At 43.2% G+C, this 15,932-nt stretch overlaps 1 protein-coding gene across 2 annotated transcripts in view; it reads left to right on the top strand.

Annotated features, from left to right (window-relative positions):
- Ccdc150 (coiled-coil domain containing 150) overlaps nucleotides 1-15,932 on the top strand; it is a 66,955-nt gene that overhangs the window by 12,557 nt on the left and 38,466 nt on the right. The window contains exons 6-13 of one of the 2 annotated variants that reach the window (XM_038315298.1): nucleotides 351-467; nucleotides 1,358-1,487; nucleotides 4,035-4,078; nucleotides 6,095-6,187; nucleotides 8,882-8,989; nucleotides 11,062-11,186; nucleotides 11,399-11,576; nucleotides 12,154-12,222. In XM_038315298.1, the coding sequence (XP_038171226.1) occupies nucleotides 351-467; nucleotides 1,358-1,487; nucleotides 4,035-4,078; nucleotides 6,095-6,187; nucleotides 8,882-8,989; nucleotides 11,062-11,186; nucleotides 11,399-11,576; nucleotides 12,154-12,222 (864 nt within the window). Of the gene's footprint in view, nucleotides 1-350; nucleotides 468-1,357; nucleotides 1,488-4,034; nucleotides 4,079-6,094; nucleotides 6,188-7,980; nucleotides 8,213-8,881; nucleotides 8,990-11,061; nucleotides 11,187-11,398; nucleotides 11,577-12,153; nucleotides 12,223-15,932 lie in introns of those variants that run through there. The other variant, XM_038315296.1, reaches the window with a different exon arrangement.

A 15,932-nucleotide genomic window follows, 5' to 3' on the forward strand; every position in this document is an offset into this window, starting at 1 on the left:
AAATGAGTTAAAAGTCTCAGAACTCAGATAAAAATTGGTCATGGCATGAGAGAAAAATGGGATATTTGACTTTCTTCTGGTGTGTTTTGTTTAATATGATTATCTCCAGTTCCACCCATTTTCTTGAAAAGTTTCTAGTGGGCCTTGACCCCCAGTTTGTTTAACAGACTTCAGCAGCAGGAAGATGAGGCCAACAGACTCGGCTTCATTTTTAGGGAGGGACGAGCATGTTTCAAAGCGATGTGCAGGCGTGGGGATGGGAGCGTATCTGGTAAACTGTGGTGGTGGTTGCATCTGTGTTTGCTGGAGTGGAGTCCGTCGGTCTTCCTTACTGCACTGTTGCCCTTTAGCTAAGGAGACAACTGGCTCAGGAGAAGCACTTCCGGGAGTCTCTTGAGAAGTCTGCATCATCCATGCTACTCAAAATCCAAGAAATGGGGTCCGCGGTGGAGGCAGAGCGGAAGCAGGTAAGGGTTTGCTTTCCTTGCTTGTGAGAGAACTGAAACCCAGAAGGGATGGCTGGGCTTCTTCCCCTGAGCTCATGGGTTGTCTATTTCCTCTGGAGTGGTAGGGCCTTTTCCTTAGTAACCTGGTGGCCTTACTGCAGTCTTTAAGATAAGAAAGGCTCTGCACAGTCTTAATTCGTGAGTGGGAAAGCCAAGGCCCAGAGACGCGAGTCTGTCTCAGGTTTTATAGCAGTGAATTCTATTGCTACAGTAGCCTTCTCTACCATGCAGTCTCTGCTATGGGCATTGGTTGTGGAAGCTGTTCTTAGCTAATGCTGTCTGTGTCTGACCTGGTTAGAAAGGAAAGCCTAAACGGAACTAACCTTTGAAACAAATAAGTAAAATAACAGGAACATATTTATGTTTCTCCTTTCAGTTATCAGATTCATATTAACATGATATTTTTTGCCTTCACTGTACTTATTCCAAGTACCTTTGTGTTGAAGATACTTTAAATTCACATTTTAGTATTTATTATTTGAATGCATAATCTTTTTTATTTTTACCAATAACCGTACTTCACAGCTGAAGCATAGAAATGAGTCTGTTCACTGAAGAAATTTATGAAAGAGCCCATCCAAGTCAAAATTAGTTCATTGTAGATAGAGCTAAAGGTGCCATTCTTCTCTTGCTCTGAGCACCCTATGGCTAGCAGCACTGTGTCTAAGTGGACATAGGATGCTCTATTGGCCGGCACTCAAAGTAAGAAGCCGTGGTCTGTGGAGATTTGGGCTGGGACACACAGGCACGTCCAGTTCCTCTCCATGATGCTAGGTTGAAGCGTCTCCCTTCCCATGTGGTACTGGGTCGTGCGTTGCTTTACAGAAATAGTTTTTCTTACACAACTTCAGGTGCACAGTTTGCAGCAGAGCTGCTCCGCCCTCCGCAGCTCAGTACAGACCACCCAGGAAGTGCTGGCGCAGGAGCAGAGCAAGAACGGAGAGTTGGAGACAGCCGCCTCGCAGCTCAAGTCCGATCTAAGTATGCCAAGACTCCTAGGAGCCTGAATTCTGTATCTGGCCAGGGTTGCTTGGTGGTGCTTCCTACAATACAGAGTGAAATGTTGCTGGGCTCCTTTCTGATCTTAATTTTCTGTGTATGTGGTACGAGATTGGGTAGGGCCTCACTTGTACTAAGCAAACTCTTTCTTTGACATTGCTCCTCTTTGGCCCCTCTTTGGTTTGGTCTGTTTGCATGTGTGTTTGCTGAGATAGCATTTCGTTAAGTTACCCAGGTTTACGTTAGATGTACTAGCGTCTTGTCTAAGCCTTACACATCCTAAGATTATAGGTCTGTGCCCCCTCCACTCCTCAGAAAGGGTAAGGCTTCCCATGGGGAATTAACAAAGCCTGGCACATTTAGTTGAGGCAGGACCAAGCCCCTCCTCCCTGCATCAAAGCTGAGCAAGGCATCCCACCATAGGGAATAGGTTCCAAAAAGCCAGCTCATGCACCAGGGATAGATCCTGGTTCCACTGCCAGGGGCCCCTAAAAGAGACCAAGCTACACAACTGCCACCCACATGCAGAGGGCTTAGTTTGGTCCCATGCAGGCTCCCCACTGGTCTAGAGTCCTTGAGCCCCCATGGCCTCAGGTCAGCTAGAGAAGAAAAGCTTAATCCCGTGTCTTCTCATCGTTAGCTGAGCATTTCCTCTGGTTTGCTATCTGTGTGAGACAGAAAGCTCCATCAGAAGAGTAGACCTGACAAGGCCTTCCTACAGCTGCTAGCCACCTTTCCTTAGGGCTGCCGAGCGAACCACTGTTATCGCTGGCAGTGCCCGAGATGACCTCTGTCTTCTGATTGCAAACCTGCACATATTTGTGTTACATTTCATGTTCTTCCCCGGGATCTCATTTTCACTTTACAACAGCTTTGTTAGCGAGTAGGAAAATATCCCTGTTACTCACAGTAAAACGCTCTGGAGACAGCGCTGACAGACCCACTCCTCACAAAGTAGCAGGAGCTGAAGTGCAGGTCCTTCTGTTTGAGCTCTCTCTTCAGTAGGTTTTTCGGTTGCTTAGATTAATGGTTTATTTATTTTTTGGATTCTATAAAGCATATGTGGAAGCCCATTAGATGAAGATTAAACCCAGAAAGTCAGGATAGCGTGAAGGAATACCAAGTGTGTTCAGTATATTGACTCTATGCGGTTTTACCACTTGAAGGTACAGCTAGTTTATGGCCAGGTTAAGGAAAAGAGATGCCTCTAACTATTTTCTTCAACATATTAAAAATAGAAAAGCACATTAACAGTAAACAACATATAACAAATAACTGTCCTCTGAAGATAGACATCCCCCCGGGTTCAGACTTGGGGCATATCCTCAGAACTGATCACACACAACATATAACAACATATAACAAATAACTGTCCTCTGAAGATAGACATTCCCCCCAGGGTCAGACTTGGGGCATATCCTCAGAACTGATCACATTTATCTCTCTTCATTTTTCACACATTTTAAATTAGAACTTAGTGAGTCATGGATTCACATTTTTAGAAAACAGTTTCTGTAAGATATATCCTATGTAAAGTAGGAGTTTTAAGCATGCTTTGTAATTGCCTGGCTCTAAAATTTAAATATAACAGCACTAATGTAGCTCTAAAATTTTCTGTAAAGTCAAAACATTAATGTCAAATGTATTTTTTTTTGTTGCTGATATGCAGTGCCAAACCGTTGCCCCATTTTCCTTCCCCCAATCGTGTGGCAAGTGCTTTAACATGGCGTCTCAGCTGTCTGCTCCCCTGTCTCCAGTTACACCCTGTGAATGGTTCCCCATCCAACCCTGAAGTCCCCTCCGGAGCTCTGGGCCACCGTCCTGCAGTCAGCCCAGCACCTGTAGTCGGCTGCCGGCACACGTCAGAGCTCCAGGAAATATGTCCGTGCCCATTCGTTCTTTTTGCTCTGGCTCCCACATCTGCTCCTTGCCATGCAGTTACGTAGCTGAAGTCCAGCATCTCCCCTGCTGGCCTTGTCTGCACTCCGCACACTCACCCCGGTCTCGCAGTCTCTTCTCTTTCTTTTCCATTAGTCTGTCTTTCTTCTCTGTTTTCACTGCCATTGCCGGGAGGGAAATAGTTCTTACTGTTTTATGTGTATGTCCCTCATTTTATTAAATCTTGAGTGAAGTAATTTAACAAAAATGTTTGGGTTATATCCCGCCCAGAATAATTCATGCATTGAATAAAATATAACCTTATTTATCATTAGAACTAACTGTGGACCAGGTTCTTTTTAAATTTACTTATTGCCCAATTAATTTTAGCTCTTTAAAGACAAGTTTGGCATGTAGCACAGGCTGGCCCTGAATTCATGATCCCCTGCCTCAGTCTCTCAGATGCTGAGATTACAGGAGTGCTGTGTTGACAACTGTGTATTTTAGCCCCTAGCCTATGAGATTACGATCAAATGCATGTGTTATTACTGTCTCTGCAAACACGGAGGAGAGCGAGCAGAGCTCGTAGGGAGGATGCTGTGCTGTTTCCAGGGCTGCGTCTTCATCTCACCATGTGGACTTTGTTTTCAGTTTCCAGAGATAACCTCATCTGCAAGTTGGTTGAAGAAAATAAGGTATGTGTTCCCATGGCAGGAGACGGAGGTGACGGTCTCTCTTTATCAAGCCATGGTCCTTCACTAGTGCTAGGAAATAGGCTTCTGGTTCTTCAAAGAGCTTTAGGAAAAGGGGTCCTTTAAATAAGCTGTGTATTCAGGCAGTACTGTGCAGTAAGAACTACATGGTCCTCTTATGCACGTTATCTTGTTTTCAAAAGATAAAATAATGAGGCTTTTGTGGATTTTGCCAACTGCAAATTAACTTCTAAACAGTGTCATGAACTATAATAAATACAGTGTTTTAGTTGGTGGTTGCACAGCCCTGTGAGTGCATCGAATACTACTGACCCACACACTCAAAGTCGGACAGCATAGTGAACTTCATTTTACCTAAATTTAGACAAAAAAATACCTTTATATCTTGTGAGATTTTGAGGTAGTCTTTGCTCCCATTTGGGAGAGGTTTTCTGTTGCTCTCCCACCCCATGTTGGGCAATGGTCATCTTCCCACTTCTGAAAAATCAAGAAGCAGTTATCTCAGGAGACAAAGAAGCTACACCCTGCCCTTCCCTCTTCTACCAAGCAGCTCTTAGGGATCTCCAATCACCCCCTCCCCTCTCTCCCCCTTCCCCACTTTCAGAGAGAACTAGTTCTGTTTATCAGCGCAGGTGCTCCCCTTCTCCACCCTGAGGTTATCAGTGAAAACATCTCAACTTTTAAAATTATTTGAATGTGCTGCTCTGGAATCACAAAGTCTTACTGGTGATAAAAATGTGTATATGATGTAAGTATTCTTGGAGAGAACCTGCTTGATATGAGAATATAAGTGAGTAGTTAGGGAATGGGTTTAGTCATTTTTTTCTAGTCAGAATCCTAATACAAAATTCTATTTAATGAAGTCTTTAAAAATAAACCGTAGCTTTTACAGCAATTTTACACTCCCCACCACACAGAACATAAAGATTTCCTATGTACCCCCTACTTCTTTTTTAAAAAATCTATTTATTTATTATGTATACAGTATTCTCAGTATTCTGTGTGCATGTATGCCTGCAGGCCAGAAGAGGGCACCAGACCTCATTACAGATGGCTGTGAGCCACCATGTGGTTGCTGGGAACTGAACTCAGGACCTTTGGAAGGGCAGGCAGTGCTCTTAACCACTGAGCCATCTCTCCAGCCCACTACTCCTTCACATGTGTACAACCTCTCTCGTCAGCATCTCCCACTGTAACAACAGGATTGCTCTAGATGAATCTACATTAGTGATTTATGGAGTGAGTCACTTCCCTGAAGTCCTCTGAATTGCAGACATATTCAATCCTCTTCTTCCAACCATATTAACCATTGATCTACCCTCCTCAGAATATCATATAACTGGGATTATAAATATAAGATTTTAGATTGGCTTCTTCCTCTTAATAAATATTTAAATTTCCTTTGTATGTTTTTATGTCTTGATAGCTTAATTTTAGTGTTAAATAATATTACATTATCTGTATGTACCACCGTTTGTTAACGTAACACAGAGGTTTTAACACAAAAGGATATATGTATATCAACATATACATATATATGTAACAATTAATTTAAAAAGAGACCATAAATTTGAAAATGAACAAGGAAGGGTATTTGGGCAGGTTTGGGGGAAGGGAAAGGTAAGGGGAAATGATGTAATTATAATGTCAAAGAATAAAAAATAATTTTAAGAAACAAAGGATAGTTTCTTTAATAGAGTAATTTTTCTTCTCATACATTTTCTGTGGAATTATGTATTTATTTCATGATCAGTTTCACTTGGGGAAGTAAACATTCCTTTAATCTGTGTTATGCAGGCTAGAAAGCAACAGCTTTAATGTTCTGAAATACACAAAAATAAAAATACCCGAGCCGTGAAAATTAGGCAGTTTGAGTTGAGCAAGATTCTGAAGGACACCTTGGTTGTTGGTACATCTCTGCACACCTGTGCGCACACAGCGATGTGCACAGTATCCTGCCCGTGTGTACAAGAGAACAACCCTTTTGTTCGTCCACAGAGCACACAAGTGTGTCTGAAGAAGGAGCGTGACGAGAACACACACTTGAAGTCCGAGATGCTGTCCCTTCGAGATGCGTCAGAAAAAGCACAGGTGAATCTTGGCCTCCCCCCCCCCCAAGAGGTTAAATTGTTTTATTAAGGAACCAAGACAAATCTTGGTTATATAAATTCATATCAGCTCTTTCAGCTCTTTCCCTTAGCTTTCTGTTTCTGTAAAATCAGCTTCATCTGTGAACTATTATAAAATTAGCTACATTTTGGGCTTCCCTCACCAAATCCCTTTGAAACTGGTGCACAAAGCAGATGACTGGGACAATCACAAATCACACTGCATTTTCTAATTTAGTCACTATCCCCCTCGCCCCGTGGTAAAATCCCTGACAGAAGCGATTCAGGGAGGAGGTTCTATCGCAGCTCACAGTTGAGGGTGCTCACATTGCTTCTGCATCCGAGAGGACACTGAGAAATGCTTGTCCTCGGTTTGCCTTCCCCTTTTATCCACTCTGGAACCTCAGCCCCTGCAGTGATGTCAGCCACACCTAATATGGGTCTCAGTTAACTTCATCTAGAAGATCTCCCACAGACACGTGTGGAGGTCTGTTTCCATGGGGACCCTAAACATCCGGACAAGATGAGCCGTGGGATTTCCCGTCCCTCCCCAGTGCAGGTCTAAGGACCTCCATAACAGGGACTGTAAAGTTTTTCCTTATGATCCGTATCACTTAGGACAGTAGGAACATAAAAATGCTTGTTGGATTTGGGGTTGGGATTTGTGCATGTTTGATTGTTTTCTGTAATGTGTTGCATCTAAATTTCACTTATGCTTTGTATCCATACGTGAGCGAATGTTGACGACACACAGGCGCTGTATCTCACAGAGCCCGGTGGACCGCTAAGCAACTGAAATCACTTTCCTGTTGGCACAATTTGATTCCATGGCGTCAGGGGCACTGTGCCCCTGTGCCTTATAGTAAAATGGAATAGGATGAGAAGAATATCCCTCTATAAAACAGTCACTACTGTTTCTAGACTCAAGAGAATTCTCGCTGAAGCCCTTTCATGTTCTGGGCACAGTTCTAAGCACCGTGCACTCCTAGCATTATAACCCTCGCCAGTGCACTATGGCCTAGCAACTGGGACTCATCACTGGAAGCTAAGGAAGCCGGCACCCAGATAGGTCTGCTAACTCAGCCAGCAAAGTGGCAGAGGAGGTTTTTCCTTCTTGTTCTTTGTTTTGCTTGGGTTTAGGGAATTTGGTTATGAACACATTAGCGATTTTTTTTTTTTTCAGCGATGTGTCCTTATCCGCGGTGAGATTTTTTTCCTGGCGCACACAATCCGCAGCCAGATATGGCGGCGCTCACCTGTGAGCCCATACTCTACAGTCAGGAGAATCTGGGTGTCTGGAACTGAGGGCAGAGGTATAGCACAGTGTGGGGCAAGTCATTTACGTACTTGAAGTCCCCAAGACTAATCCAGACCCTGAAAAAATAATATGTAAACTTTGATGTAAGAGAGTCATCCTGGTAGGATGCAGGGGGGTTGTTTTGTTCTGAAGGATTAATCTTGTGAGATTAAAAAATCTGTGTTTTGCTTTTGTAAATACTATCATTGGTAGTGAGAGCACATGGATATTTTGTGTTATAAGTAATTCTCAGGGCTGATGATAAAATTCTGGGGATGATTTTTCTGTGTTGTCAGCTGGACACTGGCACTGAGAGCCCATTCTTTAGAATGCTCTCTTTGACTTGTACTCAGAATTGTGAGCTCAGTGAACCGCCAAAAGCCTCAGGAGTGCGGGACTAAAGTCAGTCTCTTGGCAAGGACCGCTCCTCCTCCTGGCCCCGCCCCTACCAGTCCCTCCCACCAGCTCTCCCTGTGCTCCCACCCCGTCTAGCAGCAGCCACACCCGCAAAGGGCTGATGGCCCTCCTCCGGTAGCCACCGACTCTCAGTGGCTCCCGACTGGCTCCATCTTGAGCAGCGGATGTGCAGATGCTATGGCACCTCTGCTGAGCTGGGCAGCAGCCACGCCGTGTGCTGAGGTCAGCACCTCACACCTTTTCCTTCGCGTCCGCGGCCGGCCCTTACGTTCGTCCCTTCCCTCTTCCGCAGAGGTCTGTGAGCTGTGGGCGGTGGGAGGTCAATAGAGGTTGACAGCATAGCGTTCGCAGTCACTTGTACAGTAGGTTTCCTCCTGGGCCCATTATTTCCCCAGTCAGGAACTTTAAACCAGGCTTATAGTTCCAGGCCCGAAGTCCTTCCCCACCTAGAGCAATCAGGAAACAGTCGGTCACTTGTGTGGCAGCTGTGGCCCTGTTGCATCAGTGGGCAGATCCTGATAGCAGGTCCGTTATTGTAGCATTCGATTCAGTGCTGGGAAAGCCATTGACCTTTGCTTTCCTAGCTGGCTGCTTAGCCCCTTCTGGCACTATGAAAGCCAGCTAGCAGGGAGAGAGTTTCCTGTTCAGTTCACGGTTGATTTTGCTGTGTTCTACGTCCAAAGTGAGCAGTGTCTTTAGCAATAGGCTCTTATTGTTTTGTTATGGTGGGCATCAAAGAATAGAGGCAATAGCTGGTGTTGTTCTGGTTGTCTCTGGGTCTTCCATGATCGGTAATGCATAGGGATGTATTTGAAAGTAGTTTTAAAAACTAAGTAATTAATGAAATATTAATTGATGATGTGTTAGCTAAATTAGGTTTAGTGGGTTACTGTGAAATCATTAAAGAGAATATATAAGTGAAGTATTAGAAAGGCTTATGACTTGCTGTATTTTCTGTCTTAGGTTTTGAATGACCAGCTTTCCAGAAAGTGTTCAGAGCTATCCAGCATGCTTCAGATTGTAAAACTTGAAAATGCCAGGATTGTTGCTGAACACCATGCTATTCTGCAGGTATCCTTCCGACACTCAAAAGAGGTCTCACTTATCTGGCCTCAAGTTCAGTCTGAGCTAAGAAGACCTTGCCTTGTGATCCTGCTGGTTCTACCTCCAGGATGCCAGAAATACAGGCTGACGCCAACAATCCTTTCCTTCCCTTGTTTTGTCTGATTGATGGTTCCAGCAGGATCTTAGTGTGAGCCCATCAGGCTGCTCTAGAGTTTACAATCCTTCTGCCTCAGGCTACAGAGTTCTGGGGTTGCAGGCTGCCATTATGGCCCAGTTGTTATTCTTTGATTAGTAGTTTCTTCCTTTGATTTGCAAAGGCCTTGCAGCTCCGTGGTGTTTAATGCTTTATTCCTGAAAGTCCATGATTTTAGGAAAAGACATTATCTGTTCTAATATTTACGTAATAATGATGTGTAGGTTTTAAAAAAGTTTTTAGGAGCCGGGCGGTGGTGGCGCACGCCTTTAATCCCAGCACTCGGGAGGCAGAGGCAGGCGGATCTCTGTGAGTTTGAGGCCAGCCTGGTCTACAAGAGCTAGTTCCAGGACAGGCTCTAAAAAAGCTGTAGAGAAACCCTGTCTCGAAAAACCAAAAAAAAAAAAAAAAAAGAAAAAAGAAAAATAAGTTTTTAGACTATTTTATGTGTGTATTTGGCTTGCATGTGTGTCTGTATGTGCACCATGTGCATGCCCAGTGGCTGAAGATTTCAGCAGAGAGCATTAGATCCCCTCACACTGGAGTTGTGGATGGTAGTGAGCCGCTGTGTAGGTGTCTGGGAACTACATCCGGGTCCTCTTAATCACTTAGCCATCCCTACAGCTCCTAAGGATAGTGTACCTTTAAAACTGACTCTCAAGTGCTTATTTTCCCCTAAACATTGATGACGTTCCATTTTGCTTATAGTATTCCAAGAACACTCTTGACATTGACCCCAGCTATATGAAATTCTGCTTCTTTGTTAGGATTGCCTTTCACCATGAAACTTGGTCATCCTATTCAAAACACAAAATTTTCAAATTCTGATTCTTGGATGCTAAGTAGTAGTAGCTTGTGTGTGTGTGTCTGTCTGTGTGTGTGTGTGTGTGAGAGAGAGAGAGAGAGAGAGAGAGAGAGAGAGAGAGAGAGAGAGAGAGAGAAAGAGAGAGAGAGAGAGAATGTTTATGTTGGTTTGCTTACTTTCTTTACATATACAAGTATGATATTAAGGATTTTACATATGTTACAGTCCCTGATCATTATAGCTGCTACATCTTTTTTTTTTCTTTTTTCTTTTTTTTTTTTTTTTTTTTTTGGTTTTTCGAGACAGGGTTTCTCTGTAGCTTTGGAGCCTGTCCTAGAACTAGCTCTTGTAGACCAGGCTGGTCTCGAACTCACAGAGATCCGCCTGCCTCTGCCTCCCGAGTGCTGGGATTAAAGGCGTGCGCCACCGCCGCCCAGCTAGCTGCTACATCTTAATCTTTATTTTTCCAATAAAAGCTTAAATAAAAATAATTAAAGTAATTACTAATGTATTCTAGGCTTGCAAAACTATTGTAGATTGTAAATAGAAGTGTTGCTAATTAGAAAATGGTAAACCAGAGAAAGGTACCAAGTAACTACTATTCTCATTAGTGCCACACTTTAGTGCAACACAAGAGCTAGCCTCAGAGAGTTCACACCAACTGCCCAAAACAGTTTTCCCAACAAATTGACGCTATGGGGGGGGGGGGGAGGGGGGAGAAGATACAGATGGAAAGATCTTTCATCTGATATGTATATGTGTTTATATTGTTTCATATTTTAAAGTAAGAAAAAATTTTAAGATACTGAAGTATTTTAATGTAGATTTCATTTTTGAAACTATATTGACATTTATAGTTTGACAACGTATTTTCAGGGCTGGTAAATATGTCTTCATCTTTGTTTGGTAGACCCGTAAAATAACAGAACTGTAGCCAAAGAGAGGGCTGGGTTCTCAAACTATCTTATCAAAGGCTTCGTTTGTGAAAAGAAGCAAGTCTTGGAGTGGGCACAGTGTCTTTGGACTGCGACTCTGAACGTTACCGGTCGAATGGCATCTCCGCTTTTACTACTCTCTCAGGTGGAGCAGAAGATGATCACAGAGACATTTCAGGAGCAAAATCTGCTTTTAGACGCAGCCCACGCCAGCATCACCGGCGAACTCCAAACCGTCCAGAAGGATAAAGCCCAGCTCCAGATACACCTGTAAGCCAGCCAGCGCCACGTGCACCTTTCGGTCCTCGTTTCTGCTTCTTGTCCTTAGCGGGAATATCTAAGCTCACCTCTCTGAACCAACTCTGAGGAGCTAGTCTGCTAGAACACTGTGGTAACTGTTGGCAGGCAGGGGTCATGTTCCCCTAAGGAGATTTATCCTCTGGGCCAGCAGGACTTGATGGCCCTTCGTTCTCTTCTTCCAGAGACCATTTGATCCTTGAGCACGGTCAGTGTCTCCAGAAAGCAAAGGAGGCCGAGAAAAGGACAACGATACAGAAAGAACTTCTGGAATCAACTATTGCAAGACTGCGGGGCGAGTTGGAAGCATCAGTGCGAGAGAAGAAGTCTCTGCTAGAGAAGAATGAAAGGTTTCAGCAGGAGGTGGGGAGCAGACTCCTCCCCTAGGTGAGGTACAGAGGGAGGAGGGGAGCAGACTCCCCCCTAGGTGAGGAGCAGCAGGAGGAGGGGAGCCAACTCTCCTCCTGGGCAGGGTATAGAATGATGATTCACAGCTGTATCTACTGCCTAAGAGAGAACAGGAGTCAAGCTGAGCTCCAATGCTCTGAGTTGCCCACTAAAGCATATACATTCTTCAGTATGTAAAGTAGCCTTTGTCAAACACTACAGTGTACTCTTCCAACAGCAATAGTGTTAACTGATAGCTCACGATCCTCCTGTGGGTTATGGGGTCAAACTTTAAAAACCCATTTCTCTGAAGGAAACAGGAGGGTGAGAGTAACAGTCCCAGACTGTCTTCTAGTTGGGTGGAAAGCTGCAGGATCTGGCATGCAGACCTGTCCCTCCTGAAGTCCGCCCCACCTCCTAGACATGCCTTTGATGCCTTTCTGAGAGGACGTGCTACCTCTGTGGTGTATTACTAACTGACCTGTAGGATGTTGTCATTTCTAGGACCTATGTCTTCTAAACGTCTATCCATTTCTTTTTCTTACCTGGGCAGGTCAACAAAACAGAAAAGGAAGTAGCCAAAGAAAAATGCAGTTTGGAAAAGGAATTAGCTAAAAGCAAGGTATTTCGGTTTTATTTTTGATGTTTCCATTTTCTTTTGATCCTTTGTGTATTGCCGCCTACTATATCAGTGTATTTAACGAGGAGGATGATGGTACTGATTATCAAGATGGGAGCACAAAGTCAATGTCACTTAGGGCCTTCTAGTGCTTTGTAGGGGTGTTGCCTGTTGAGCATTTGGGGTCTGCCTCTGTAAGCCATCACTGCTCTGGCCCTAGAGTTCACTGCGTACTTCAGCCGGAAGTCCCCGACACTGAATTAGCTATTGGGCCTGGAGAAGGCAAAGGGGTGATTGCACACACACACACACACGCACACACACACACACACACACACAACCTGTGAGTACATACCAGTTTATCTTTGAGTTATCCTTACAGTTTTCCTTACTTGATACGTTTTATATTTGCACATCTTTATGGTCATTTGATGCATGCATGCAACGTGTGTCCACATCCTCACATTAATGTATTTTTGTGGATTATAGATTTCTCCCTCTTCAGTTTGCAGACCATCACAGATCCTATTAACCAATGGTTACCCCGCTGTGCTGTCAAAACCAGGATAACCCCTCCTACCTGTGGTCTGGTAACTCTTATTTACCTTCATCCCATTGCTGCTTCCCATTGCCCTTGAGTCATTAACGATCATGGTTCCAATGAGTTCTTCTATGAAACTGACTCTAGCTTTATGAACGAGTGAGAACAAGTGGCTTGTGTCTGGCTTATTTCAGTTAACATTATGACTTGCATGGATCTGCTTGCCTATTCTTGTGATACTTCTGTTTGTACATCGGGACGAATGAGCCTAATTTTTAGATGATTTTGGGTGTTTTGTGTCTGTGTGTTCCCATGTGAACTTGTAGGATCAGCTTTTCCAGTTTTGTAAGAAGGGGCACTAATTTTGATAGGCTGTACACTAATGCTATGCATTAGTTTGAGGAGTGTTACAATTTTAATGTGATATGTATATATGCGACGTGTGGGTTGTGGTTTCTGTCTTTCTCTGTCTTGTAGAAGCTGACGAGAACTTGTGCTGTCGTGTTGACTAGAAATGGTGACGACAGATGTCCCTGTTCCGTTAGTTTGTGAACGTTGTTTTTTGTGAACTGGAGGATTCTGGTAAATTTCTCTTGTGAAATTTTGTTATTCTGAAATATTCTGAATTTTGTCAAGTGTTACGATCTTAGGGACTGTGCACTTTATTTTGCTATTATATATTGTGTTCAGTGATTTCAAGTGCCTTTTTTTTTTCAAAAGTTGTCTTACATTCCTTAGGTAAATTTCACCTAAGGAATTTATACACAGCTTTTGGATGTTGTTGGCCTTGTTTACCGAGATTTTTAAAATCTGTTCACAAGAGATATTGTACTATGATTTTATTTTTCTTGTGTTAACTTTGGTTTTGGTGTCAAGATAATATTAACCTCTTAAAAATAATTTGTAACTGTTTCTTCTCTTCACATTTTTGGCTAAATGTTTTTTGAGGGGCTCCTATCAGTTCTTCCCTGAGCGTCCTTGTTGTACTAACTAGTGAAGCTCTCTTGCTTTGTGGGACATTATCACTGACTCCACCTCCTGTAAAAGGTCTTTTCTGAATTTCTGACTCCTTTCTCATTTCCTTTTTGGGGCTTTTAATTTTGTTTTTCTTTGGAATCAGTTTCAACAGATTGGTTCTTTCTAGGAGTGTGCCCATTCAGACTGGGGTGTTGAACTTGCTGGCACACAATTGTCTGGAGTGTTCCTGTGCCTTTATCTCCATAAGAACAGAAGTGATGGTCTCTGTTCTCGACTGTCTGGTGGTTTGTGTCTTCTCTGTCCTTGGCTAGTCCAGCCACCTGCTTTTGTCTTCTGTGGTTTTCCTGTACTTTATTTCATTTGTGCACCAGTATTTGTTCTGGCCTGCTGTTTGCTTTGTGTTCAGCTTGTTCTTTGATTTCTAGTTTAAGATAAGCTTGGGATATTGATTTAAGAAACATTCCTTTTGGACTGGAGTGACGGCTCGGCCACGAAAGACCAGACCCACAACCAAGAGATGCTCCTTGTTAACAGTCTAGATGTTTCCAGGAGTGAATCCCCCTCTCTAAACTGGCTTCACTGCCTAAGTTCAGTTGTGCTGGTTCTTCATTTCCATTCACCTCAAAGTCCCCTGAGACTTCAGGAAGGTAGGAACGGGGCAAATAGAAACAACACGAGCCTCGCTGTCCTAGCTTCAGCTGTTTTCTCTAACAAGCATTGCATGGGTTGCCCCTGTTGGCTTGAAGCCCACCGTGACAGTTCTGGGACAGTTCTGTGAGGGTTTGCTTCCCCAACACCACTGGTATCACCTCTGCTCGCATCTTTATGATAAACTCCACTTTTTCCTTTGAACTGTGTTGGTACTCCTATTGAAAATGTATTTGGTCATAGATGTTTATATCTCGTTGTAGACTTCCTGATATGTTTCCTTGGTTATGTATCTTCTTTTTGCCACTTTGAAACTCTGGGCTTATAATTAAACTCTTACAATTAAATAGGCTCCCTATTAGCTTTAGGATATTTTTCATTAATATTTTTTTATTTTTGAAGTTAAAATATAATGACACTTCTCCCCTCCCTTTCTTACCTTCAACCTCTCCCATAAAGCTCCCCTTGCTCTCTCTCAAATGCGTGACCTTTCTAATTGTTGTTACATGTATGTGTAAGTATTGGCTTACATAAATCTATGAACACAACCTGATCAGTTCATATGCTGCTACAGGTATGTATATAATTTCAAGGCTCACCCCCATGGTATTGGAGAACTAATGGGGGCGGGTCTTCCCAGTAGAAGATGATTTCCCCCACTTTCAGCTTTCCTTAGTTACAGAAGCTGTCATGATACCAGAAGGTGCCATGCAGGCTTCCAAGGGAGGGAAGCACCCAGCTCTCTCCTAGCTGAACTACCAGTGAGCTACAGCGACAGCTCGTATGGTACAGTAATTTCAAGGTGCGATAGAGACATGCAAGCTCCGGCTTCACAGCTTCACACTGGGAAATTAGCCACCTGCGGGAATTTTGTGGGCACAATTGTACCAGATAGAAGTGGTTGTAGGTACAGTTATATCAGATAGAGGTGGTTGTTTCTATAACTTTTTAAATTTTTTATTGATTTTTATTGAGCTATACATTTTTCTCTGCTCCCTGCCTGCCTCTACTCTCCCTTTCAACCTTCTCCCATGGTCCCCAATTTAGTCAGAAGATCTTGTCTTTTTCTACTTCCCATGTAGATTAGATCCATGTGTGTCTCTCTTAGAGTTGTCTGAGTTTTCTGGGGTTGTGAATTGTTGGCTGTTTCTTTTGCTTTATGTCTAAAAGCTCCTTACACGTGACTACATATGTTATTTGTCTTTCAGGGTCTGGGTTACCTCACTCAGTGTGATGTTTTCTAGATCCATTCATTTGCCTGCAAAATTCAAGCTGCTGTAGCAACAGGATAGATTCTGTTGCTTTTTTTTTAAAATCCAATCTGTTAGACTTTGTCTTTTTATAAGTGAGTCGAGTTCATTTATATTAAAGGATATTAATGACCAGTGATTGCCGGCTCCTGTTATTTTAGTTATTGTTGTTGGTGATGTTATTGTGTGTGTTTTCCCCTTCTTTGGGATTTGCTGCTGTGAGATCATCTATTTTTTGTGTTTTTGTTGATGTAACCAACTTCCTTGGGTTGGAGTTTTCCTTCTAGTACTTTGTG

The sequence above is a fragment of the Arvicola amphibius genome, chromosome 18, assembly GCF_903992535.2.
Source record: "Arvicola amphibius chromosome 18, mArvAmp1.2, whole genome shotgun sequence".
Lineage (NCBI taxonomy): Eukaryota > Metazoa > Chordata > Mammalia > Rodentia > Cricetidae > Arvicola > Arvicola amphibius.